This window comes from Dipodomys merriami, unplaced genomic scaffold (assembly GCF_024711535.1).
Source record: "Dipodomys merriami isolate MVZ:Mamm:240054 unplaced genomic scaffold, mDipMer1.0.p SCAF_8, whole genome shotgun sequence".
Lineage (NCBI taxonomy): Eukaryota > Metazoa > Chordata > Mammalia > Rodentia > Heteromyidae > Dipodomys > Dipodomys merriami.
In genome coordinates, this window is record NW_027206401.1 from 7,107,836 (window position 1) to 7,135,833 (window position 27,998).

General features: G+C 46.5%; 1 protein-coding gene across 5 annotated transcripts in view; it reads right to left on the reverse strand.

Moving 5' to 3' along the window:
- Window positions 1-27,998, reverse strand: part of Arid1b (AT-rich interaction domain 1B) — a 334,344-nt gene that overhangs the window by 19,302 nt on the left and 287,044 nt on the right. For 2 of the 5 annotated variants that reach the window (XM_070010548.1, XM_070010547.1), the window contains 5 exons: window positions 15,968-16,113; window positions 9,821-9,930; window positions 8,944-9,102; window positions 5,379-5,588; window positions 3,675-3,879 (listed from right to left, as the gene is read on the reverse strand). In XM_070010548.1, coding sequence (XP_069866649.1) covers window positions 3,675-3,879; window positions 5,379-5,588; window positions 8,944-9,102; window positions 9,821-9,930; window positions 15,968-16,113 — 830 coding nt within the window. The remainder of the gene's footprint in view (window positions 1-3,674; window positions 3,880-5,378; window positions 5,589-8,943; window positions 9,103-9,820; window positions 9,931-15,967; window positions 16,114-27,998) is intronic. The other 3 variants (XM_070010549.1, XM_070010546.1, XM_070010545.1) reach the window with 2 other exon arrangements.

Below are 27,998 nucleotides of genomic sequence, written 5' to 3' on the forward strand. Positions count from 1 at the left end.
CTGTTGACTCTACTAACTTCTTTAGGTCAAGGGGCAGGAGATTCCATGGGTGCCCTCAAGACAGGGGCCACGTCCTGAGGTCCTGCCCAGTGGGCTCCTGTATCTCAGCTCCAACTGTCCAAGCTTTCTGCAGCCAGTCCACACTGCTGCTGAGATCTGCAGGTCACATCCAATCAAAACAGGACGAAGGACCCATGACTTGCAATGGCAAGGGAATGGAGATTTCAGTTGGTTCAGGGATCTAGAATGTTGCTTCTTTTCTATTTTTCTTTTTGTGCCACAAATCAGGGCCTGGATGTTTTTTTCAAGCAAGGCTAGCACTCTACCACTTGAGACACAGCTCCACTTCTGTTTTGCTGGTTAATTAGAGGTAAGTGTCTCATGGACTTTCCTGTCTAGGCTGGCTTTGGCTGTGGTCCTCAGATGTCAGACTTGAACCACAGGTGCCTACCATTTCTTAGAAATCTTTCAGTTTACTTTGCCTGATGTACTGATAAGAAATAAACTATAATTATGATCTGGGGAGAAAAATGACTTCAAAGGACACACACACACACACACACACACACACACACACACACAATTTCCCCCTGAAAATTAGTTAAAAATATTAGGTACACACACACACACACACACACACACACACACACACACACACACACACACACACACACACACACACACACACAATTTCCCCCTGAAAATTAGTTAAAAATATTAGGTAGTAAATAGGATCTTGATATAGGATAAATAAATGGAAATGATTTTGTTTTCCTTCTTTGACAATAAAAATGTTTCAGAGACCCTTTCCTTAGTAATGGTCCTAGAAACAGAGAGCCCAAGTGATGTATGCATGCTGGGGACAGGTCAGGTGTGGATTTAGTGACACTGCTGCTCGTTACTCCCGCCCCCTCCCCGTGGGGCCCACAGCATTCTGCAGGGCAGCTTTGGTTTGGGCACCAATTTCACAGCCAACCAGCAAGCTTTGCTTTCACTACGTCCCTAGTCACTGAACAATCGTGGCTCCATGTAGACCATGGACGTGTGCAACCTAACCTCGTTTGTGCAGTTAAGATGATAATGCATCCACCAATGCAGTCCTCTGCAAAAGGGGGAGGTGGCACGGGCTGTTAGGAGAACAGGCCTTCATTTCTGGAGGCTGTGTGTCTCCACGGGGCTTCATGTACTGAGCCTGGGGCGTGCTGGGAGAGCTATTCTCCACACACAAGTGCAAACCATGCATGGACACAAGTTCTTACTAGCAAATAAAACACACCTTTAGATCTCCACAGATATCACCACTTTGGTGCCTGTACCCCACTGGGCTTTTATTTTGGAAAAAGAGTCTCAGAGCTGTTCACAGGCAGCTTCTTTGATTCGGGGAACTGAATGTAATGGTGTGTGATTTTTAAAATTAGATTTCCCAGTTTTCAGGTACACTTGAACAGCAAAGCCTTGGGATCTTTCAAGATGGGGATGGAGAAGGTTTTTCCTGTATTTGAAAACCACAGATGTAAATCTAGGGATAGTCACTCTAAGTGCACTATGGGCCTAAAAGTATTTGCGGGAGAGTCCTTGACTGCCTACCCACCTTCGACAGCAGTACTTTCCATCCACTTGGTAGGCAGAGGAAATGGATTCCTGCTCTGGCTTCTAGGTATCGATGTCTGACCCATTACAAAGGCCTTTCCATCCCATCAGGCTGAGCTCTGGCGGGTTTGGTGAGCTACCCGTAACCAAATGCCCCATCCAGACCTGCTGCTGCCCTGCTGCCCAGTGGGCAGGGCACTTACAGCCCAGCCGCCTTCACAGAGTCACTATCCAGAGCTGGTGTGAAGGCAAAATGGTAAGCCTGCCACATGCACTTGGGAAATGACCGTCAGCTAGGCGAGGCATAGGTCATGAGATACAACCAGCATGACCAAGGACTGAAGGTGCCCGGGCTCAGTGCAGCTCAGCAGACCACCACCGCCACGCCTGAGACAGAATGTGAGGCTGAGCTGAGCGAGGTCACCTCCCAGGACCAGAACACCTGCTTCTCCCCATTCCAGACACTTCATTCATCAGACTCGAATTTGGGAAATTTAAATGTAAAAAACACTTAGAGGAGAACAAAGGCCAATATGAGAGCCACAGGGAGCAGCAGGTGTCCAAAAGCAGGTGGAGGGCAGGGGTGGTGTGGCATCATGCATCTGGCCTGTGTGTGTGTATGTGTGTGTGCGCGTGTGTATGTGTGCGTGTGCGCGCGTGTGTGTATGTGCGTGTATGTATGTGTGTGAGTGTATGTGTGTGTATGTGTGCACGTGTGTATGTGTGCGTGTGTGTGTATGTGTGTGCGTGTGTATGTGTGTGTATATGTGCGCGCGTGTGTATGTGTGTGTGTGTATGTACGCGCGCGTGTGTATGTGTGTGTGTGTGTGTGTGTGTACTCTGGTGCTCCTAGTTCTCACTTCTGGCCTCTACCTCAGCTGACTGGCCCACCCGCCTTCAGAAGCAAATCTTTGTAACAGTGGGATTCTCTCAAGATGAAAACTTTCTGGGAAAGGGCCCAGAAATTAAGTCCAAATTTGACTATGGTCAAGTACATATTTCACCAGAAGAAGAGCTGGACAAGCCAGTTGTTGTGTCTGAGGAGGCCACTGTCTAGTAGCACTGAAATAGGTTCATATGATTACTGACTTTGTACAGAGCTAGACAGATTTTTTTGGTCAGTCCTGGGGCTTGAACTGGGCCTGAGCGCTGTCTCTCAATTCTTCAGCTCAAGGCGAGCGCTCTACCACTTGAGCCACAGTGCACAGTGCCACTTCCGATTTTCAGGTGGTTCATTGGAGATAAAAATCTTGTGAACTTTCTTGCCCAGGCTGGCTCTGAACTGTGATCCTCAGATCTCAGCCTCCTGAGTAGCTAGGATTACAGGCATGAGCCACTGTTCCTGGCCTTTTTTTTTTTTTCCTGTGCTAGTACTGGGGCTTGAACTCAGGGCCTGGGTGATGTACTTTTTAGCTTTTTTTTTTTTTTTTCTCCCTCAAGACAGATGGTCTATAACTTGATCCACAGCTTCACTTCTGGCTTTTTAACTGTTAATAAGAGATAAGAGTCTCATGGACTGGCTTTAGCTGGCTTCAGCCTCCTGAGTAGCTAGGATCACAGGTACCTGGCTAGACAGAGTATTTTTAAATAAGAAAGGAACAAAGAGAGCTGAGCACTAGTGGCACATGCCTGTAATCCTACCTACTCTGGAAGGTGAGACTTGGAGGATCACAGTACAAAGTCAGCTTAGGGAAGAAAAGTCCATGAGACTTCACTTGCAAAAGAGCAAAAATGCTGGCTATAGGCACGGTTTGAGTGGTAGAGTGCCAACAAAGCAAGAACAAGGCCCTGAGTTCAAAATCCTATGCTGGCAGAAAGTAAAAGAAAGGAAGAAGGAAGGAATTAACAGATGTAGCTCAGATTTCCTAAGTCTGTTTTGACTAAATAGAGGTGAAGAACGATGTCTTTGAAGTTGCCTACCACAAACAGCAACATCTTGATTTTTCTTCCTTTTCTAAAACCCTGCCAGTGGAGAAGCAATGGCTGCTCCCTCTCCCAAGATTCCAGTTCTTCCTCTTCTTCCTTCCCGTCCTTCCCGCACAGCTGCCTTGGCTTCCAGGCCGGGCTGTAGCGCTGCTACTTACCAGGAGATGGCGGCTGGAGCTTGGGCTGCTTCTTGGAGTCTCCGGTGCTGAAGACTTCCGGCGGGGGCTCCTCCCCTCTTTCGATCTTACACTCAAAGGCAAACAGGTACTGGATATACTGCTTCTTCAGGGAGCTGGCTGCACTGCTTGACGTGCCAACGTTCAGGTTGGTCGCCAGCTCACGCCACTTCTTGTTTTTATTAACCTAGCAAAAAAGTGGCAGGATCATTGGTTTGTAGCAAGGTGGCTTGTTTAAGGCGAGGAGACCCCCCCCCCCCAAAGTACTTAATGTCTTGGTTTACTTTTTTTTTTTTATTCATCTCTTTTAACTAGTGCTCATTACTCCCACTCAGTAGCGCACAGACAGCAGTTACAGTTATAAAACCATTAAGGAGCCTGCTGATCGCTACGTATGCGCCGGCTTGCTCTCGCTGGGGTCTTCTGCAGGATGCACTGGCCAGTGCCTCACACAGGCACTGCCAAGGCCCTGAGCACTGATGGACATTCCTGCTCAGTCCCTCAAAGCTATAATTAAGACCAAAAGGCGCCAAAAGCAAACCTGCAGCTTAAGTACTGTAGCCATGGTATGAAACGAAGCTGCCCTCTGTGAGCCGCCAGCCCCGGGGTGGCCGGTGCCGGCCCTGTCCTGCATCGCCCTCTCTCCAGAGGCTTCTTGTGACAAGGGTAAACATTATTCTTTTATGGTTCCTGGTGCCAAGGCAGCGAGGCCCCTTCACCAGCTGTCCCTGACCCCCACTTAACAGCCTGGAAGGATGCCATCACTGTGCCACGGCTCGGCACCTAGGGCCCAGCGTGCTGTGCGCGGTGCAGGACTTCCTGACCCCCTCCCCCACAGACCCCTCACACACACACCGAGGAGAGGTTGGGGGAGAGGGATTCAGATCCCAGGACCATCACTTGGGGGGTATTTCTGAAACTTTTTTTTTTTTTTTTTTGGGTCCGGTCGTGGGGCCTGAACTCTGGGCCTGGGCGCTGTCCCTCAGCCCTTCAGCTCAAGGCTAGCGCTCTACCACTTGAGCCACAGCGCCACTTCCGGCTTTTTTCTTTTTGCTTATGTGGTGCTGAGGAATCGAACCCAGGGCCTCATGCATGCAAGGCAAGCGCTCTACCACTGAGCCACCTTCCCAGCCCCCCCTTTTTATTTAATTAAAGAGCAGGCAAGGAGAGACAGGGGAGGGGGAAGGGAGGGGTCCTGAAGGGGGCATTATTCCAACCCTTACATTCCCACTTGGGAACAGGTTATGAAAGGCTAAACTTGAGAGACTTACACACATCTGAGAAGCTGTGCCTTCTGAGCCTGCGGTGCTGAGCAGCATGGGAAGGGTTAATGAGAGTATATGTTTGCATTTCTGGATTAGAACTTTTCCAGGCCGCAGGGCTCTCAGGGAGATGCCTCTTTGGCACTTAATACAGGCTGCCAATAGCAGGCCCGAGGGCTGCTTCAGAATTAAGTAGCTCTGCTTGGCCCTGAGACGCCAGTGTGTTGAGCAGCCCTGCGTGCAGGTACAACCTGATCCTGCCGACACCTGGTCCTATAGATGAGAAGCTAAAGCCCAGCAACTGGGGGTGGGAGGGGAATGACAGGAGGGGACCCCTAGAAGGTGACTTCCCACAGGCTTAGTCCTCATTTGTGCACGACTGGCAAGGCCTGTCTGGCACGCCTCCTCACTTGCTCACGCTCACCTGTGCCAAACCTCCAATCTCCTTGACGCAGACGTAGAGTCGGAACAGGTCCAGGGGCTTCTTGCCCACTGCGGGCAGACTCGAGACCGGGGAGCCCCTTTCTTCCATGAAAGTCAAGTATCGGTCGACCCATAGCTTCCTCTCTGGCTCGTTCCCCAGCTCATACACCTTGGTGATCTTCTCCCCAGTGGTGGTGGATGAGCTAGACTTCTAGTGCCAGAAGAGGTAAGTATGTGGCAAAGGGCAGGGGTGGGGGCGGCCAAGGGAAAGGGAAGAAGGCGAGAAAAAAGTAATGAGCGACCGAATACAAGGAAGGAAGAGATCAAAACTACTGCTATCACACAACAATTAGGAATGAAGGCTACTAGTTCAGGCACAAACTATACATTTTTCTTAATTAAAAATTTAACTTTAAATAAAAGGACCCAAACTACTTTTAAACATTAAAAAAACAAGCCAAAATAAACAAAAGCTATTTTAAACTTTGATATAAACGTTGAATCCCAGAAGGCATGATTTTATGAAGTCTCATATCATTCTTAAGAATCAGAGGGTAGTAGCTGGGCGACACTACCGAATCACCTATTTCCAGGGTGGTGTCTCAGAAGTACACCTCCTCCTTTTCCTTGCTAAAGTGCGTGTGTCATTACAAAACCACTAGCTCACATGGCATTGCTTCTGTGTTGTAAATGCTACACGCTGACACTGTTGGGAGGCAGGGCTGCTGAGAAGCTACAGCAGGGCATGCTCAGGCGCCACACGTGTGTTCCTTGCATACACTTTAATTAAGCCTGCAAGTGCATTCTTCTCTAGTCTTTCAGCAGGTTTGTATTTCAGCAGTCTTTACCATATGTTGAGGAAGACGTATTTGCTCTGTGTGGACAAATGTTTATTTATTTATTTTATTTTAGAACGTTTTGTGACAAAATAACGTGGGTCCGTCACATACTGTCAGAGCGACAGCAGTTTTAACGATTGTGTGGCCCGTTTCAGGCCTGCTGTGTGGCAGGCTTTCAGACAAACAGTATTCAGGGTGATTTCAAGTGCAGTGAAGTGGCATCTCAGAAAGGGGCTCAATGTTCCTGAGCAGCACATTTGCGGTGATCTGACATTAAGTCCGTCACCAAACTCTCCTCTGCTCCTTCCTCAACTGCCACACCTTTCAAAAGCAAGGAGTTATGTTTTCAGTAGTCAGCGGAGCCCACAGAAGCCTTCCATAGGGAGCACCGCTTTCCTTGTCCCAGAAGTTTGCTGGTAAATTCTTAAACATAAGACAATTTCTGGTATAAGAAGATATAATGGATATGGAGATACTTAAAAACAAAAACAAAACTGATACTGGGGTTTGAACTCAGGACCCGGGTGCTGTCCTTGAGCTTATTTTTGCGGAAGGCTAGTGCTCTACCACTTGAGCTACAGCATCACTTCCAGCTTTTTCTGAATAGTTTTTGGAGATAAGAGTCAGATAGATTTTCCTGCCTGGGTTGGAGGTTGGAACTGTGATCCTCAGATCTCAGCTTCCTGAGTAGCTAGGATTGCAGGCATGAGCCACCAATGCCTAGCTGGAAATACTTTGAAAAAAGAAGAAAAAGAAAAAAGTAATTAAAGTATTATCAAAAAAATGGGGCCACCTGTTTGTTTTACTTTTATATTTAAGTAATATTTTCTTTTTTTTTTTGAGATAAAGCCTTACAATATAATCTAAGCTAACCTCAGCTTTGAACAATGGTATTTACAGCATATAGCAGACCATGCAAACTAGCATTTCTATTTATTATTATTATTATTATTTTGCTAATACTGAGGCTCATGCTTGCTCTTGACTAGTGTTCAATCACTTGAGCCACATCTTTATCCTGGCTTTTTTGTAGTTAACAGAAGATAGTCTTGTGGATTTTTCTGACCTGACTAGGTCTCAGTCTCTCATGGTATGAGCCTTGAGGGTCTGGCTACAGAGAAGCATTTTGATAAATATTTCCTACAGGACTTGCTGGATGGAAAGAGCAAATTCTAATTCAGTATCTACCTCAGTCCTTTTTTTTTTTTTATTCCAGGGCCAGCAAGGCAAGCACTTAGATATATGCCATGGCTTACTAGTAACATTGATTTTTAATAAATTCTTGTTATCTTAAGTTTTAAAGATGTATTCTTATTTTCTGAAGTTTTAAAAACCTCTGAAATTCTCCCTCTGAGTCAACATAGGTATGTTTTTGGAAAATCCTTTGAATTCTACTTGTTCATTTAATGCCATTACTGATTCAAAGTGCCTTTTCTTGTTTTAAAGAAACAGCAACAACAACAACAAACAAACCTAGGGCAAATTATGGGGGAAGAAAATCCACACATGTTGGCTGCCTTCTGAGACTCAACGCAAACAGCACTAAGCTGCCCCAGGAGGGCGGCACACTTTCCCCGCCCCTCTGGGTGTTACCAAACCCGAACATATCCCCAGGGAAGGGGGGAGCACAGAGCACCCTTCCTTTCTCTGAAAGGAAAATGCTGGTTATACCAGAGCTTCATGTGAACGTCACCAACATTTACTACAAAGAGTAAGACTTCAACCCGCCAGGCTCTATCTGTCTAACCGGTGAATGGATAATTAGCAGCAGTCTCCTTGCTGGTTGTGACTAGATTGCCAGATCGCGCACAGCCAGGCTCTTCCTCCCTCCAACACCATTTCCTGATCTGTGCTCTTGCACACACTGGCTTACAGAAATTAGTGTGTTAATTAAGCCTTCTTGGCAACTAATTGCATGTAAAGTTTTTTTTTCCCCCTAAGATCTTTTAATTCCCTATATGAATATAAAATAAAGGTTACTATAGTACATTACACTTTCATTTTATGGAGCAGATTATTTTCTAGAAGAAAAATAAAGGCCCAATTCCATAGTCAGAGAACATTAAGGCCAGAAGAATTCTCTAGTAAGTATATTACCATGGCTGTTATTATTTATATATCACATGAAAACCAACACTCTTTTTAAGATCACCAGCACTCTTGAGCGGAACTCCATTTTTCTGTCTTGACTAACTCCATTTTAGGCAAATGGTACTAAAATTCACATGTAGAGGTGTTTTGGTAACCTTTTCATTAATTTTAGATATTCAGCTTGAACCCCAAGCAGGGCTGATGTTATGCTAAATCATATCCAGATTGTAATATTTACTCATTCATTTCGGGCAGGCATTCTGAATAAGACGTTTTAGATGGAACAGCCCACGACAAGCTTAAATCTGGGGCCAGACCCGTCGTGTGGTCCAGGGCCGGCTCAGCCTGGTTCCCGTGTGAGGAATATGGACAGCAGTAGCCGCCATCAGTAGCCGCCATCTTTGTGTGGAGGCTCTGTCAGTACAGAATGGCTGCCATTACCAGAACCCACTGCTACATGCATGCAAACACTACTTGCTTTGTTACTAGAGCAATTACTTGTGAAGAAAACCTTTTCATGGATCAATAATGAAGAAAAATTTCTTATAAAACAAATCAATAAGCAAGCATTAAAGTATAATTAATTATCCAAAAACCCCCAAAAACCAAAAGAGACAAACAACCAGAGCCACTTACAGGGCTTGATGGAGTCTTTGGCCAGCCTGGGCTGCTAATGCTATCGCTCTCATCTCCATGAAAGGAGGAGATGCTAGCAGAGCTGGGGGACATTGGGGAAGGGACTGGCAGGTTGCCTGGGGTTGGGGGCTGAGAAATACCCTGAGAGCTGTAGCTATCCTGTGGTAGAGGAATAAAAAAAAAATGACAAAGGTAGGGCAAACTTCATTTTAAATAACAAAAAATACATCCAGTTTAACAGACTAATTTTATATATATACATTTCGTGTGTGTATATATATATATAGACATGTACAAACACAAACACAACCACGCATATATAAAGGTATTAAAACAACATTCTCAATTAGTATGATTGGTTAAGTTTGCTGGATGCTGGATAGGCCACGAAGCACCATGCTTACGTCAAGCTCACACGGAATGCTAAGCATGGGTTACCCCTTATGAAAGAGAAAGGCAAACAAAAAAAAACAAGCTGTTCACCTTATTTATCAAATAAGGCAGGAAAGCAAAATATTAAGTATGTTGTTGCTGAGGCGGCCAAAACAGGAAGCTATAAACTGAAGGCAGAGAAAATGGCTACAAGTGGCAAAACCAGGCAGGGTTCCTTACTTCTCCCCACCCCCGTGGCATCTCTCGCAGGTGGGTCTCGTCCCTCCTCCCCCTCCCCCCAGCCATGAGTTAATGCCTTAAGAACTAGTAACTTTCAGATCCACACCATGAAGGGGGTGGGGAAAGAAAGAAGACTAAGAAGACTCCTGTTGCACACAATGAGGCATGCAGAGGAAAAGAACCCAGGAACACAGCAGCCAGCACCGGGGAGGGCCGCGGCGTGGCAGCCGCAGCCAGCAGCGCCACCACATGCGGGGAGAAGTACCTTCGACTTGCTCTCGGGCTGTGGAGTGCCTTCGTCTTTGCCGTCCGCTTTGAGCGTCATGGGCAGCTTGGATTCACTGGGAGACATCATATCTGCAAGACCCATAGATGCTAATCGAAAACAGGAGAAAGAGTCAGGATTATACATGCAATCTATCAGACTGCACTGCTGCCACGCACGCTAGCGTGAGAGGCGTGGGCCTGAGTGTCCCCTGAAGGCGGAAAAGAGAACGGGACGTGGACAATAACGACGCATGAAATCTGAACGGCAGTAGGGCATTCTGGGCATTCTTTTGCTAATAACAACAGTAACAGTAATAATAATCATGATAACGCACGGTCACGGTGTACACTTGAGAACTGGACCACTGAGGAAGCCCATCCCACATCCACATATGTTGGCAACAGTAGAACCTGAACAAGTCCCTCAACTAGTCTCGAGTATCAGAGGCGAGATTTGTCTGTGGCCTAAGGGCTTTAGTGCTTTATTTCCTCATAATCTATAGTGTAGGCATGTGCAAGCACACGCACGCATGCGTGTGCGCACACACACATCACTGAACGGGAGTTTGAGGCCTGGGGAAGCTGAATGGCTCCAAGCCAGCTCAGACAGCACAGCCACTCCAGGGCCGGAGCGTCCTTCCTCTGGCTCGGAACTGCGGCCGGCGCCTGGGCGTTCACTGCCCCAAGCCCACCACGGGTCACATGGTTTATACACATTGATCGCTGAGGCTAACAGACACCCGAGTTTCAATTTCTTTGTGATGGAGGAAGAAGGCTACAGCAGGGGATGCATGTGGCTGTCCAGGGGATAACAGCTGCATTTCCCCAGAAAAACCATCGGCCCAGCCCCCTGCCGCAAGGGAGACAGCAGCCGTGTGGAGAGCAGAGGGACCTGAGGTTTCCCACTGTCCCAAGGCCAGCGCTGGCTCAGCCCGCGGGACACATGGGGCTCAATGAGCCAGGGAGAAAAAAAAGAAAACAAAAATGTGGGGGGCGGGAGAGGAAGAAAAACAGCTTCGAAAAAGGCTCCACAGATTGCCCACCACAAAATGATTATTGCACATATTCATGTATTACTACGTTTTAGAAAATAATTAGTTTTAATTACAGCAGTGAGCAGTGAGCAGGCTCTGGTGAATTGGCTGGCAAGCTCGATGGTGCTAATTTGCTCATGTCGTTAGCATCACTGCAGGTCGAGTCCACAGGTCCTGCCAGAGAAGCCCACCCTGCCACGTGGCCACGAGCTTCCAGCAGCACGTTCGCTAAGGCGCGCTGAGATCCCAGGTTTTCCGCCGTGTGCCGGCCGCGTGTGTGGAGCCCATTTGCAGCCAGGCAGCCCTTAAAGTCATCACAACACACACAAATCATAATTGGGATGTTTTTCTTTTTTTCTTTCTTTTTTTTTTTCCCAAATTACTTTCAATACTCAGACTTTAAGAACTGGAACAAAAAGCTTTTTCAAGTGATGCAGCTGCAGAGAAAAATCTATTGGGATCAGCTAAAAATGCTGTTATTTTTGTGAATGTGTGAAACCTCAAAAACGCAGCTGAGAGATATTTTACCAAGAAGACTGCCTTGTGCAAAGCAGTGGATTGCTTCGTGCAGCTCTCTCTCTGGGGCCTAACAAGATAGGAATGAGTAAACCTGTATGCTTAGGATCACCCTTTCTGTAAGAATAAAAAGACAGGCTTGCATAGGAATGGCCACACCTCCCTGTGCAATGGCAGCCCGGGCAGCTCAGAGAAGCCCACAAGCTGCGGCACACGGCTTCTCCAGTGGCAGTAGCTGACCATCTTGTCAGTGCTTACATGTCTGAATATTATTTTGAGAACAGGAACTGTAGTATCATATTTATGCACTACATGTGTTAATGTACATAAAAGTAATTTTTAAGCATCAAGAATTAGGCCAATATGTATTATGATAATTTACACTGATTTTTACCAGACTTTTATGAAAGCAAGTATATATGTTGGTTTGAAACTCCCCAATTTTCTTCATTCTCTATTATGCATATTAAACTGGGCATCTGAAATATATAAATAGAAAAAACTTAAAATTTGCATCGCTCTATTATTTTAAGAGGAAAATAAGGGTAGAATTTAGAGTAATAGTTTCACTAAGTTCTTCTGCCTGACAATTTTACTTTGCTAAGTGGCTCCAAAAAGAGGACTTATCTTACTGTGGCTACTACTATTCTTTATGCTGAAACGCTGTTTTCTGACCTCTTGCCAGAATTCTATGAATTTCCACAATGAGCTATATGCCTCCTAAGGCAAACATAGTGCAGAGCACTAGATTTTCCTCCTTTCTCAGAAAGGACGACCACCACTAAGTGCATCTAAGGATGCACGGAACAAAGAAGCTGTTCTTTCTCGTCCTGACGCCTGGGATCTAGAATGTGCAGTGGGCTGCTGACTGCAGGGTATCCTGAGGGCTGTACACACATTTCAGGCACTGGCCTCTGGCTCCACCATTGACATTTAAGAGCTGGAGTAAATTGGAGAGGGTCCCAAGGCACTACTGTGCCCAAAGATCGTAAGGAACATATGACCCAAGCAGACCAAACTTCACATTTCCCTTTCCTGCAGCTCCCTCCACTTTGTCTACCTATAGATGAAGAATCAGCATCTGAAGATGGCAAAATAGGATCAGAAACACACAATCCTTTCGTCTTCAGGGTAACAAGCCCTGTTCTGCAAAATACGCCTTGTTTTTGAAAGCACAAAGGGACTATCTAGGTACTGTATACAACTATAGAGGTTTGTGATTTTTACGTGGCAAACTGTATCAAGCACATGGTTAAACAGCACACACAGGGGAGACCTTGAGGAAGCCCTGAAACACTCCCACTTGAGCGCTTGCTGGGGGAGGGTCCTGGGAAGAGGCCTCCCCCTGCCATGCGTGGCCCTCCAGAACCACCAAGGCTCTCAGAGTGGCCGCCCTCAGCCAGGTACTGATGACTTAGGCAGGATCCGGGTGGCTTTGTCCCCCCACCCACCCCTTCCCCAGAGTTTAAGAGGCTTAGTTGTCACAATTTGCAAGTCCTTTGTAGTTTTCCTTAGGGTGGATAGGAAAATCATTAACTTAGTAAACAAACACTGGCTAATTCTACCTAGACAACTACCAGCAAGGGGGTGCTAGAACCCCAAACTTCTTCTATGTAAAAGCCTTAGTCCAGGCCCACAGCTATGCAGCGCTAGCTTCATATTTTAAGCATTTTTGTAAATGTATTTTTTTTTTCCTCTGCTCAGCAGCTCATGGCACACGAAGCTGGCAGTAGGTGACGTGGCTGACTCCCCGGTGTTGGTGTGGCCAGTGAGGGTGGCCTGAGGGCTTGAGGAATGCAGACCCCAACAGCGGCCTGGGGACCTACCTGGCTTTACAGATAGATTCAGGGTGAAACAGAGGCTCTGAAAATTGGAGAGGTGTGACGGGGAGTTCTGTCTGTAAAGCTCTGTTGGAGCTGGTATGTCCAGTGCAGGTAGGACACTCTGCCTTTGGGGTTGAGCAACAGTCAGCAGAAAGACTTGCCACTGGGTCTGGCCAGGGCTCTGGGTAAGAGGAAGGCGTGGCTACGGCTCTGTCATCTATTGGACAGCGTGGTGGAAATGCCCTGTGTTTTGTAGACTGCCTTCTGGGGAGACAAACTTTAGTCTTTAAGTCTTTTTGGAATTCAGATGCTCTCTTGGAGATGATGGGTTATATGTAGGCTGATGTGGCTAATGAATATTATGAACAGAACATAAATATGATTAACAACATAGGTACTGCAATAGGGTGAATTTAACAAGCTTACGTATAATTTGTGTTTCACTCACAATCTATACATTCTAGCCTTTTAATCCAAATAATTAAAACAGAATCAATAGTCTCTTTCAGAGGGAAAACTCCCCACTGCTTACCATCTAACTTCCCTGGTACTTTCTGTAAGAAATTGTGGTCACATTTATACTTTTCATGGACTCCATTAAATAATTACTTGCTTGCTGATGCCTGTAACAATTCATCACTAAACAGGAATTTTTTTTTTTTTTTTTTTTTTTTTGCTATGTACACTGTCTACGACATAATCCTTTGAGCTCAGCAGAGAAGATGTGGGAATGCCAGTTGTATTGGCTGCTGAGACTCAGAAAATCCCACTACTGGCTCTGGCCAGCATCACGTGTTACCTTCACTCCTCTGAAAGTACATTTTGGTGGAGAAATGCTGGACTCTTAACTGTGGAAACTTATCTCCATGGGCCCATAAGGAGGTGAATGCGACGATGGGCCATTCGTGACTTTATCTCTAGGCTAGGGCACCATTTAGCCTCAAGGAGGCCACTGGAACTGCGTGGGGATGGCCTACGCCATTCCTGTACCCCCAGTGCCCCGTCCCAGGACAGTTAAAGCAGACCCACAAGCACCTGTCAATAGATCCCCAATATTCCTCACATGTGCTCAGTGATTATGCTTTCTACCCGGTAATTTAATAAAACTGAAATAGCTATCACCTAAGTGTATACAGCAACATTTGATAAACATTTAAATTATTAAAAATTCAGTACTTCAAAATGCAGTATGCAATAGAAATATACTACTATTTTATACAAAAGACAGTGTGAATAAATGTCCTTTCACTGAACAGACTTCCTTGGTATGAAAAGCAAATAGCTGAGTTACCTGAGTAATAATAATAATGATAATAATACTAATAAAGACATCCTCTGAGTCCCTGTAAAACTGGCGATTGCTCAGAAATACATGTCTTCTTAGGCAGAGCAGTGTACCATCTGTTTGTTGTTGGTTATTTGTGGCTCTGGGGGCCAAAGGAGAAGGAAAAAAAAGGGATTTCTGCTAATAGGTGGAAGTTTATTCCATACTCTCAATACCCTGAAGTAATTATGTTTCAGGAGGCCAGACAAAACACACACAGTGACAGCTAGCGTGAGGCTTCTACCCGACAGCCTGCTGCAGCTATGTACTTTTTGACTTTTTCTTTTTTGGTACAAGAGATTGAACCCAAGGCCTCATGCTTGCTAGGCAAGGGCTTTACCACTGGGCTACATCCCAGCCTGGAGCGACATACTTTATCTCTCTAGAAGTACAGTCTAGCAGCTGAACATGAAGAAAAGCTATTTTGGTTACTTAAAACTGCCATTTTGGTTAAGAGCTTCTATGCCTTCCTCTTGCCCAAACCATTAAAGAAGAGCAGTCAGGAAGCCTAGCTGCATGCAGGAAGGGGCATCCTCTCCGGCGCTGACAGACCGAGCAGAGGCCTTGCCTGGGTATAGAGAGGTGGCCGAGGGCAGTGCACATGGACAGGGGCGTTGAGGGAGCCAGGCTCTAGCGGCACAGTGTGTTCCTGACATGTCACAAAGCCCCAGAGGACGCAGACCCCACGCCAGGCCCTGTGCTAACTGCAGGTCTGAGTCTTGCCAGGATGGTCTCTACTGCCCAGGGGAAGCACATAGAAGCTTCTCATTTTACCAGAGGGATTCACTGCTCTGGGGAGTTTGGGAGCTTGAGGAGGCGGGTTTGGGTTCTGAGAGGCTGAGAACAGAAACAGCCGCTACTGGACACATTCTGCTTCCTACAGACCAGAAGAAGATTCTGAGGATGACCTTGTAAAAATGAACTGCTGAGACCACCACAAGCACCTGTGGCACGTTCTCTGCGGAGACAGCCTGCAGGGTACGTGTGAACTAGCTCCTTCTCCACACATGCAGCGGTGCCTCCCAAATGAAAAGGGTGCTTTAGACCCCTTGTCCCACCCCCTTCAACTGCTTCTCTGAAATGTGCCTTCTAAATCAATCTAGTTCTCTCCACTATAGTCAAAGGGCAGTTTTTGTTTTGGGCTCTTCGGACAGTCCCAACAATTCTCAAAGCTAGAGAAGCCCTTAGTGTGGATATCTCACCAACAGTCTTCAATGAGGCTGGAAGTACACGCACGTATTACAAAACACAGACTATCTAGGATAATTCACGTGACGCGCAATGCAATCCTCAAGTCTCAAAACAGATTGAGCCGGTTTCCCAGAATGGGGAAGCACTAGGAATGCCGTTTTCACCGGGGGATCCACCTTCTCCAGCCGTCCAGGTGTTCAGAGCAGAAGCCTAGGAGGAGAAGGAAGGACGGGCTCCAGAGCAGAGCCACCAGTTACCTGTGGAGCTGTTCACCATGGTGGGTGCCATGCTATAGGGGGGTGCCTGTGTGTTCATCAAGCCGGAGCTGTTGTTCATAGACTGGCTGTAGGGAGAGCTGGAAGCCATAAGTCCACTCTGGTTCATGCCAGGAAAGCTGCCTTGCCTATGGAAAGAGAGAGCACAGGCACACACATATTGACCGTGAACATCAGCAGAACTTGGCTCAGGCAGGCATCTTTAATAACGAACTTCTGGAAAGGGTGTTGTTTTTCATAATTGTTACAAATAGATTTCCTAGAAAGGATGAGCTCAACTGCTAGGCAATTGATCAACTCACATTGAAAAATTCCCAGTATTGTAAGTTACAGGAACAAGTTAGACATTCATAATTATATCAAGTGCTCCAAGTTAATTTTCACATAGAGGAATATAAGGAAGAAGAAACTAGACACGAGAACAGGAATTATAAAAGCAAGCAAAATTAATGCCCCCGTTTAACATGATCTGACAATTAACACCGCTTAGTATCCACACATCAAAAGCAGAAGCAATGAAAAACAAATAGGAAGTGTGGGCATGTTATTAAAAATATTTCTTTGCCCTAAATTTTCTGGCATAATGAGTACAAAGCATTGCAAAATGCTCCTCGACTCTGTGAAAACCGCTTGTAATTGGCTTCTATTGAACAACACACCACTTCCCCAATATTTCAAAATGACCTAGCAGACATCAGACATCTACTTGTGGAACTCGAGTCTAAGCACCCATCCCCTCCCCAGTGATAGAAGCATGCTCTGTTCCGAACGTCGGCTGGAGGTCAGGTGATCTGAAGAGCTCCAGTCCAGAGCTCTCATTCACAGTTCCCCTGCAGACCACCACCACCATTTCTTGGGGACTGGTTCCTTTTATCCTGCTGGTAGCGATAATTTTGGGTATTCTCTGACCTGGAGAAGACCCCTGTCATCCAAGGTCATTTCCCTTAGCTACCCGGTGGGGAGAGGGAGTTCTGAACTGGCAAAGCTGTCCATTTCTCCCAGGAAAAACGCCAGTACATCAAGAAATGACTACAAAACTTAAAAAAAGCTTTCTTCCATAGAGAATAATAAAACTATCCACGTTTAATGAGAATTTCAAGGATCAATATAAATCATTCAAAAAAATATGGTTCTTTCCATATATCTATTTCCAGTTTGAACTTTCTGGCTTATAGAAAATGCAAACGCTGACTATTTGCAAATCAAAGGGTCAAACATTTGAGTGTTTTTTCTTCTACATATTACACACACTGCTCAGTGACGTCCTGACCAGCGTGTGAGGAAGGGAGGCGTACTCTGAGAAGGCTGGGAGGTAGCAGTGCGTGTGTGGCTCTGGCAGAAGCCTATCACTCTGGCCTCTGAGTGAACCTCAGCCCGCCACAGCTCTGCAGGGACTAGCTGTAGACTGCCGGTCACACCACAATGCCCACTGCAGGCAGCGCAGACGGAGGGACATCGGCCTGTGCTTCGGATTTGCCTCCAAACACTGCTCCTGAACTCTACCTGCAGCTCTACAGTCTTGGTCTCATCCTCATGCCATGGGTGGCTGGCACAGAAACCTTCTGAGGCGCTTGCATTCATTCAGGAATTTACCATTCGTACCATTGCCTCCTGAGCAGTAGTATCTGTTATCTGCTTCTTAGCAGATAAAAGCACTGAGGAGCTCCCCCCACCAACTTCTGGAAACCATTCTAGTTAGGGAAGTTAGCCCCCTAACTTCTGGAGACTGCTTCCAGGTTAGGGACTGCTTCCGGTTGCAGTCAACCTCGATTCCTCCTCCTAGACGAGTCAAAATAAACGGCATGAAGCAGCCTATCAAAGGATGCCTGGATGATACTTTTCTGTTTCTCTTTAATTATAGAAAGACACATCAGAACTGCTTTCTCAAGACCACCGGGCTTCCAGAGTTAGAACATCAGGGTAGGAATGCAGTGGGTGACAGTGGATGTGATGAAACGGCTCCCTGCGTCCCTTCTGTTCAGAAGGGTGGCCCCTGGGTGTCACAGGAATCCCGGTGTGTGAAAGGGAAGCAGAACAAGGGGATGGAGAGCAAGGGAAGCGGAACAAGGGTGTGTGTGGCCTCCTGTCTGTGTGGTAGGGTCATCCCTGCCAAAGCTGGAATCGTCCTTCCTACCACTCTGGAAACGTTTGGAAACGCTGACAGGACCACACTGGGAGCTGACCAGGTAGGAGTGAGCATCCTGCCATACACTGCAGAAGCTGGGGGAGGGGGTGCAGGATGGCTGGCTTTCCATTGTCTTGCTAGTGACGGGATTTCTGTGATGCACAGTACAAGCTTCTCATTGGGATGGGCTGTAGGCAGTTCCTGGGACCATGGTCTCGAGCTAAGGGCCAGGTTCCTAGAGAAGAGCCAGCCCTTTTCCTGGGAAGCACCCCTGACCACGAACCACTGGATGCAGCAGCCTGGGCAGCGCTCCACGTGCAATGAGCAAGGCCAAGAAGACATTATTTTTTTTTTCCCCAAAAAGGAAATATAAGTAGCAAAACAAACCTGGCAAAAATTTAACCTGAGAGGGGCATTTTCAATGCAAACTCCATGAAAAGATAAGCACCTGGAAAAGCAAACGATCCCGCCAGACCCCTGGCTGGATGAGTATGGTATGGCAGCTGGGGCAGTGGGTCTATACCTAGGCACTGTGCACACATCACGGCTGTTGATTCTGCGATCCTAAGACAAACGTCCACCTGGAGGGGGCATTTGTAGCTTGATTCATGTTTTACTTTCATTGTGTTGTGCCGATTCTGGGGTTCGAGCTCTAACCTGTGACTGGTGCTCTACCATTAGACCATACCTTCCTGATACATGCTTTAAATACCTGCTACTGCTATGCTGGCAGCCACCAGACTGCACTGAGAAAGATGACCAATGCCACCGGAGCAGGCCTGTCCCACAGCACAAGGCCCTCTAGCTTTTCAGTGGATGCACAGTTTGTTACATAAGCAAGCTGACCGCAGAAGAGCTTGATCGAAGTGGCGGGTCAGACTAGTGTGTGTAAGACACGCCACGTAGGACAAGACGCAGTTGACAGGAGAGCGCGGAGAATGCCGGAGATACTTTCACACACGCCACAACACTCACTTCTTTCCCACACTCTCCACGACCCGTACGTTATAAAAAGCCATCTCAACACCAGAAACCAGTAATGCAGGATGTGGAACCCAGCTGCTTTATTATCATCTTTAGAATCAGTTGTGCTTAAATGCTTCAAGACACTGACCTCCAGCACCGAGGTCCCCTTTTGTGGTCTATCTTACCTGCCAGCATATACTTTTGGCTTTTTCTTTTGTCTTACTTGGCCAAACTAGGAGAAAACACTGAGATGATACTGGATGTTGGAGAATGAATGGGATGGAGATTCTCAATGAACTGCCATTTATTTATAGGAGGAGCATAGCAGTTCCAAGGTTAACTGTCACTGCTTCCTGGAACTTGACTAATGGGCCCTGCTTTATGCTGATGATATGGTGTGGTTAAAAAAAAAGTATCTAGATACAACTGGAGGTGTGTGGCAATATGTCTCTGTGTCCAGGAAATCTTATTTTGGAGGTTTTGGGACAATGAAATTGGACTTAATGACCAGAAACCTCCATCTCCTTCCGAAATAGAACGGAATGTTTCTAGTTATGCTTCCTGGTCTTTACTAGCACTCATTGTGCGGAGTGACTTCTAGAATCACTGTGTTGGTGAGAACTTCGGCTGTGGGGCTGGGGCATATTCTTCACAGGTGTCCATGCCAGGTCCATGGGCACCAGTCCTTTGCAACTCCAGGCCACTAGCAGTGGCCTGTGGGGCAGGAGCGTGGCCATAGCAGCTGAGACATCACGGCCTTGGGGAAAAATGCAAGCAAATGCCAACTCTAAAGTGACCATTTCTAATTGTTCAGGCTGAGGATAGGAAGAGGAACAGTTTGAATCCAGTGGTTAAAAACAGTTAACATGGAATACAGTCAATTTGTCAATATCTGGTGCTTAAGTCAACTACAGAATTTGGTGCTTTAAGAAATACAAAGCTTCCCTGTTTTGGAAATGAAAGCTACTTTTTCTCAGTGTATTTGAAAATGACTGGAGATCTGACACAACTCTTTTGGAGAAGGGAGGGGACAGAAAGAAGAAATGGTCTGGGTACAGGGACAACGTGAACGGAGGTTTTCTATACAGCAGACATGCCCACTATGCTATGTCTGGAACACACACAGCAATGCATGCTTTATTTAGGTGGGAGCAAGATTGCCAAATGCACAGCCTTCTCTCTAGGGACTGCCAGAGTAGGTATAGAGAAAGTTATAAAGCCAGCAAATACTGCTAACTGTTGAAAGAAAGTAGGCCAAAACTGAACTCGGCATGGTTCTCTCTTATCTCAGAGTGGAACTCGAAGCAATCCCAGCAGCATTTATTTCTACATATGTTGCTATTTCTTTGGCAAGCTCTGACGGTGTCCACAATATCACACAGGAATCCCTACTTAAAATATTTCACAAACATCTTATTTCACACATGTATCTAGCATCATTGATGAAATAGATTTCCAACAGAATTACATGGAAACTCTTCCAAAGCATAACAAGGAGAAATCCAGTTGAGATGATTTAAAATCTCGTATCTGAAGCGAGAAAAACATTGCGTACGCTTGGTCCCCCAACAGCACAGCAGAGCAGAGAGGCCAGCTGTGGTGCAGTCGGGGTATGGGGTGGCTACTTCATCCCTTAGCCCACAGCAGATGCCCTGGCAGTGCTGGAAGGAAAGCCCTGCCAGGACTTCCACAAGCCCCTGGCTCTGGTCCAATCCATCCCGTGAGGGCAAAGCGGCCCTGTTATTAGAAACAACCTGAAGCTTCCTGAAACAAGAACTGAGGATTCTTGTAAAAAATACAGAACCACATGCTATTTAAACAACACAACAGAAAAACCGAGTAGTCTACACCCTTTTGCTCAAGACGCCATACTAGAATGAAAGTTAATCAGAAATCCCTTCGACTCAGTGGTGACGACCACTTGTCCAGGATGCGTATAGCTCACAGGTGTGGGAGAAGAGGGTGAGGAGGAACACAGCACTGGTCCAAACAAACAACAAATGACAAACAAGAACAGCCAGCATGCAGGTAACAAGCATGCTGGGGCAGGGAAGGCAGGGCATGCACTGGCGAGCTCTAGGTCAGGAGGCAGGAAGAAGGGGTGCTGTCTCCCCCTTCAGGTGGCGAGGCCAGGACAGACCAGCAGACCCATGGGCCCTGTGGTGCCCGTGCAGCTGGGCTGGGCCTGCCACGCCGGGAATATATCTTGTGAGGCTCACAGTTCTGTCTTTATCCTAAGACGCACTGGGATAAGTCAGAGGTTTTAAAGCAGAACTGCACTGGGAAGTGTGTGTTTGAAAGACAGCCCTGGCTGTGGGAGTCAGGAAGTGGGGCCTGCATTGCAGGAGTCTAAACAACTTGGACTAGGAAAGCAAGCTGAGCTGAGCTGAGCAGAGCAGATCAGAGCAGACAAGGTTTCGAGAGGAATCAGACACTGAGTGGGAGCCAAAGGGGCCAAGATGACTCAGGGGTCTGGCCTGAGAGGTGAAAGGTCGCTGACTGACACACGGGGCTCTGGGAGAGCAGCAACACGGGGGCACAGGCCTCTGCGTGCCCTTGCCAAAGTGCTGTCACACAGATGGGCCCAAACCTGGAACGTAGAGGGCGCCTAGACACCCCTCCCCAAGACCTTCCCTCTGCCTGGTATGATCTCCGGGAGGCAGGCTGTTCAAAGAAAGCTTCAAGGCCTGTCCGACGGGCAGAGCAGCGAGCAGGAGAGGAACTCTGTCCTCTGCCAAAGATAATTTGGTTATTTGTAATATCATTATGGGCCACACAAAGTGATCAATACAGGCAGACGGGCCACGGGCAGCTGGTAAGCAGCATGAGAAGCTGTGTCTGCCCTGTCATGTCCAATCGGAGCTGTGGGCTGGGTGCTCCCCGCCAGTGCTCTGGGGCAAACGCATCCCTAACTCCCCGAATCCTTTGGTAAGGGATATGCTAAGTTTATTTTTTTTCTTTGAGGAACCTTCTTTTTCAACACCAGGGCAGTAGTGACTTTGCTAGCACTTTTCCCGTGTGGTCTCTGGCAGAGACCTGACTGTTCAGGTTGACCGGTGGGCACGCTGGCATGGCCCCTCTGGCATCTTGGGAGGCTCCGTGCATGCGCACTGAGGAGGACTGCTCACTCACTCCACGCTGTGGGGGATAGGTAGCACTTCTGCTGCTACTTTACAACTTCACAGCTCCCATATGTGCCAGCTGTGTTGTGCAACTGCGGATTTAGTCTTTCCTTCCATCCCATTACAGGGCCAGCTCCCCGTTCCCACGGGAGACAACTGACCCTCACCTGCGCCTTCAAAGAATACCAAACAAATGGAATCGCAGGGGTTTTAGGAGAGTGATTTCCTTGTTGGTGTGGAAAAAAGGCATGAAACAGCGTTTGCTAAGTGATCTCGAAGACTGCTTTCTTCCTCCTCAAATGAACTCTGGTTTGTGAAGGTCACTGTTCTGGTTCATCAGTGGCTCACTGGCAATCATAAAGAAATGAAGTAAACTATTTTGGCAACATTTAATCCAGACATTTAGGTTCTAGCCCTTTCCCGTGGATTGTCGGCACACTGCTTCTGTGCACAGCACAAGAAGACCACTGGGCAGAGCCACGGGTCCAGCGCCTGCAGTCTCTTTGTGGGTTCTGGGATCCTGCAACGTCCAATTGGTTTGGCAAAACTAAGATCCAAATTGCATGAGAGAAAAATTCAGTTGTTATAATGTTCCTCCACAGAAAGAATCCTTTTTAAAAAAAATTTTTTTTGTTGGTTGTTGGGCTTGAACTCTGGGCCTGAGCGCTATCCCTCAGCTCTTCAGCTCAAGGCTAGCACTCTACCGCTTGAGCCACAGCGCCACTTCCGATTTTCTGGTGGTTTATTGGAGATAAGAGTTTCATGGACTTTCCTGCCCCGGCTGGCTTTGAACCTCGATCCTCAGATCTCAGCCTCCTGAGTAGCTAGGATTACGGTGTGAGCCACCGGCGCCAGACTAGAAAGAATCCTTTGAACTGTACCAAACTTAGTTGTACCTGGATGCCATAATACCATTAAGAGTCTCCATTCATTTACAAGGTGGATTGCTCCTCCTTAGTTTTCTTATTCTTTTTCCTTAAGCGAGAAGATCCCTTTCCAGGTGTGAGGGAGTGACCGAACCCCTGTTGAGCTGCAGCTTGGGCTGAGGACAGGGGTCCTCTGGGAGCCTCAGATTCAGGTGGGGGGAAGTAGTACGGGGGAGGAGGGGTAAACTTGATACCCTAGGAGGACTTACTGGAATGTTGATCTGGGTGAAGTGTTTAGCGGTGAGATAATTAAGAACATGTATCATGTATGCATTCAATGCATACACTGTCATTTGGCTTAAAAATGAACTTTAGGTTCTGGATTCTCCATCTCACATATTGTGCCACAACATTATTTTGTAACCAGTTCCAACAAAAAATGAGGTTGAATTTTAAAACAACAAAACAGCAGCCCTAAATTCCTACACATTTTGGGAGCCAAAGGCGCTCTTCTGGCTGCAGGAGTGCTGGAAGGCGGAGTGAGCAACCGTAGTTCTCACGGCCTCTCCTGCCCCATCCTCCTGGGCAAAGTATCAGAGGCGCAAGGAGTTCCTCCTGCCAGTGCCTTACACAGGATCGAGGTAACCAGAGCGGGCTCACTCTCTAAGCAGGCGAGAGAACCTTATGGGTTTATGACTGTGAGGTTTGGTTGTTTTTTCAAAAGTCTGTGATAGCAGACGTGAAATTCAAAATGTTAAGAGTGAGGCCGAGGAAGCTGCACCCCAGTCCTTAGTAACACTACGGTGCTGTGAACAGTCAAAAGAACTCTCTCGCCTGCGGTCTGAGGTCACTCATGGTGCTTTCTAACCAGGGTTGTTAACACGATGCAAGCAGATCCTCTTCATTACTGACACACTTTTCCTGCCGCCCTCAGCCTAAACACTGATGAGGCTACTAGACTCGAGCTGAGAAGACGCTGCCACCCCAACATCACCCAGAGGTCCTGTAGGTCGCCACTGTAGCCTCTCCAGCAGCCCAAAGGGCGGGTGGACTGCAATGTCCGTTTTAGAGCAGATGATTCAGCTTGTCTAGCGTGACTGAGCACACAGGGGGAAATAATGGTAGGACACAAAGTCAGGTGAAGACCAGTGGCCTAGACAACAAGCAGGGGCATAGAACCTGAGCTGCGCAGAGGGGAAAGTGACTGATGGGAGAAGATGGAGGTGGTGGGGATCCTGTGTCTGAGGGTATGGGAACAGAAGAGGTCATGGCTTTCCTGCCTTCTCCCCTGCTCTTCCACTGCAGCAATCCCAGCGCAGCATGGCTTTCTACACCAGGCCACACAAGAGACCTGTTCAAAACACAAGTGGCAGGCTGGGCATCCAGTGGCTCACACCTGTAATCCTAGCTACTCAGGAGGTTGAGATCTGCCAGCCCAGGCAGGAAAGACCCTGAGACTCTTATCTCCTATAAACAACAAGTGGTAAAATGTTAGCCTTGGCCCAGGCCCAGAATTCAACCCCACGACCAACAAAAACAAAATAAAACAAAACAACCACTAGTGCACAGCCTTGTGCTTGCTTGGCTGGGTCAGGGTATGTGTATAGTTGCTAGACGACAATCACCCTCCCCCCCCACCCCCAATCAGGGTGCTTCACGGCTCTAACCCATAGGGGGTTTACCTTTCCATTCTTTGATTTCCTTGGATCTTCATTAGAATTAAAAAAAAAAATAGAACTCCCAGCCTTTTTAGAATTACTAATTTTTTTAAGTCTGAAGATTCATAAATATACTTTCTAGATTCCATAATAGTTTTGTAACTCTAAGAGATTTAATAGAAATCATAATCTTGAAAAAACATAGAAATATTCAAATTCAAAATCTTGAAGGAAAAAATAGGCTCAAAATGAAATCATAGCATTTATTTAGATTATAATGAAAAGGATAATGTTTGCTTGTAGAAATGTTAGGTCTTGTAATAACCTGACTTTTCAAATCATAGCTATTGTGTTAAAACCTAACTATCCCAAATCCAAAGGGCCAGGTCTTTGTTGACAGAAATCATTCACTCTGGTGAGCATGGGGACTGCATCCAAAAGCCATGCCAATGTGTTTGTCTCTAAATGGGTCCAGCTGTTCTTTGGCAGAAGGAGACTGAAGTTCAAATAGCCAGGATGATAGCAATTTAGTGATCTTATGGTCAACACTTCACAGGGTTTATGCACCCTGGTAAGATGTGGTGAAGAAGGTGGTGCTGGTGGTTCACACCTGTAATCTTAGCTGTTCAGGAGGCTGAGATCTGGAGAAAAAGTCAAAAAAGTCTGCGAGACTCTACCTCCAGCTAACTAGCACAAAGCTGGGCTAGAGGCAAGGTTTAAGTGGTAGAGTGCCAGCCATGAGCAAGAAAGCAGAATAAGTACAAGCCTTCCTGAGTTCAAGCCCCAGTATGGGTGGGGGAGGAGTCTAAGATAAAAGTAAAAATATTAAAGTGTTCTATTTGACTAAAATAAAGTATTTTAAGACTATTTTGGTGATTCTGGTATTTTCTGATTTGCTGTAAGCATAGTAACACCTAAAGTGTATTCTCATTCATGATGCTCACTAGAGCCATTCCCTCTTAGACAAGTGTAGTGAGAGTTCACATTGAGTTTGCTCCTTACGCATCAAGTTTTCAAATCTAAGACATCCCTGAGTCGCTCCAGGACTCCTCAGGCGACTCAGTGAGGGACGGCGTGAGGATGGCTCCGGTCTTGCCACACCCTCAGAGTTCTGGTGTCTCTATGGTGTGGAAGCAGGCGCAGTACTGATCTGGACAGCACCAGAGGGTGAAGATGACCAAATCCATCTGTGTGCCCGTAAATAACCATTATTTATCCTGAAGTGTCTGGCATCAGAAGGAAAACTCCCTGTGTAGAAAGGTAGGAAAGAAGGAAAAGAAAGGAAGGAAGAAAGAAAAAAGACAGGAAATAAAAGGGACAGGAAAAAAAAAAACTCTTCCTGGCTTTGCTGGGCTGAGTGAAGAGCCCAGGCCCTTTGCAGGGGAAGAAGCTGCCAGGCCCAGTGCTCAGCCAACCCGGTCCTACTGAGACTTGTGTTAGGGTTTGGTTTCTAATAGCAAGAGAGCCTTTAAACAAGGAGGGCACAAATGTGGTCTCTCTCTTTTTCTTCTTTAAAGACAATCTAGCTTAGGGACAGTACCACACAAGACAAGGACAGGGACCTGCCTCTGCTTTGCCTTGCCTCCTTTGAAGGTGATCTCAGAGGGCTCAATTTTCTCCACTGTGGAGGCCAGACAGTGCTTCCGAACCCTCTAGCTGTAAAGGAACGCATTATTGAGATCAAACCTTGATCTTAAAGATCCTTACCAGACACAATATTGTGACACAATATGCAAGATGCTAGGGAATTAAGGAATTAAAATCTTCAAGGAACTACAATCTGTCCACCATTTGCCTCTGCTTAAGGACCCAGGGCTCACTGGACCTGTAAATTCAGTGAAGTCATGCTTCCTTTTTGGAACTCATTTCCAAGAGAAAATCTGAACTATTTGGATCCACAGACTGTATTTAATGGATATGGTGACTGTTGGGCACTAGCAGGTCCTACCTAGAACTGAAGAACAGATACAGAGTTTACTGTAGGACTAAGGGAAAGTTATTTTATCTGTGCAGGTGCCCTGAGCATCCAGGTTACAAGCAAAGCATTGAATAATCATTAGTCATTAGAATAATCGCAATATCTAGAGGTTGCTTCACGGGTTCCAAATCCACACATCTTCCAGAGGCAGGAGGCCAAGATTTCCCCCAAACTGCCAGCAGCCTGTGGCTTTCCTATGTCCAGACAATGGGTCTAAGTCTCCCAACCGGATGCTATAGCCAGTCACAACAACCGGGCTTTCAGTAAGGTCAAGTAATATTTCTAATTCTATTTTTTCACATCTTCAAAATAGTATTATATTAACTACTGATGCTTTGCAACTAAACACAGCAATGCATTTTCTGTACAAATACTACTTAAAAATCATCCACTTTAAATGACCAGGTACTATGACACAAGCTAACTTACCTAAGACTAGGAACTTCTATTGTAAATCCTCTTACAACAAAAGCAAAAAATTCCTTTATGCAGCAGGTGAGAAAGAAAAATCACCTGTACGTTCTCTAACTTCACTCGACGCACTGGTCAGATTTTACCCCATACATAATGGCACTCTTCAAACAGGAACTAATGAAATGATAACTAGCCCACTTCCTGGTTGCTAGATTATCTCACGTTCAGCCAGCCGAGGAAGCCTGCATCTAACTGCAAGCTCTTCCTCCTCCCTCTGAGCTTCCGCTTCTGCCATCCTCCCTCGCTGACTTCATCTTTAATTGTCCTTCTGAGAGTCTGTCACAGGCTCTCTGGGCTCTACCTTGGGGAAGAGCCATCATGACAAATGGTGACTACGAGTCTCCTGAAAGGTCAAGTCATCCCTTTTTCCCGAAAGGTAAATCCATTTCCCAAACTGGTTTCTAAAATACCAGCCTAAATTTCACCAACAGAGCCATCAGCAGGGGAAGAAAGCGAAAACAAAACCAACAGCACAAGTTTGCTGCAGGGAGCTATTAAACAAGGAAAGCACAAGCAGGCTGAAAATCAGATTGCTCAGTCAAAACATGGAAGCATGTCGCACACGGGCACATGCATTCTTATATTTGAGTCTGTACTTCTAAAAAGGCACAACAGGCCCATCGATTGCAAAGGGGAACAGAAGGAAGATTTAACACAGAAATCTTGCTTTGCTTTCTTTTTTAGAAAGAATACTGTAAATATGGAAAGCAAAATCCACAGCCAACAGGCATGGCAGGGCTGCAAAGACAGGCCTTTGCAGAGGGCCCTAGGTAAGAGCTACACAGAATATCTCCAACATATCTTCTTTCTTATTTTTAATTAAC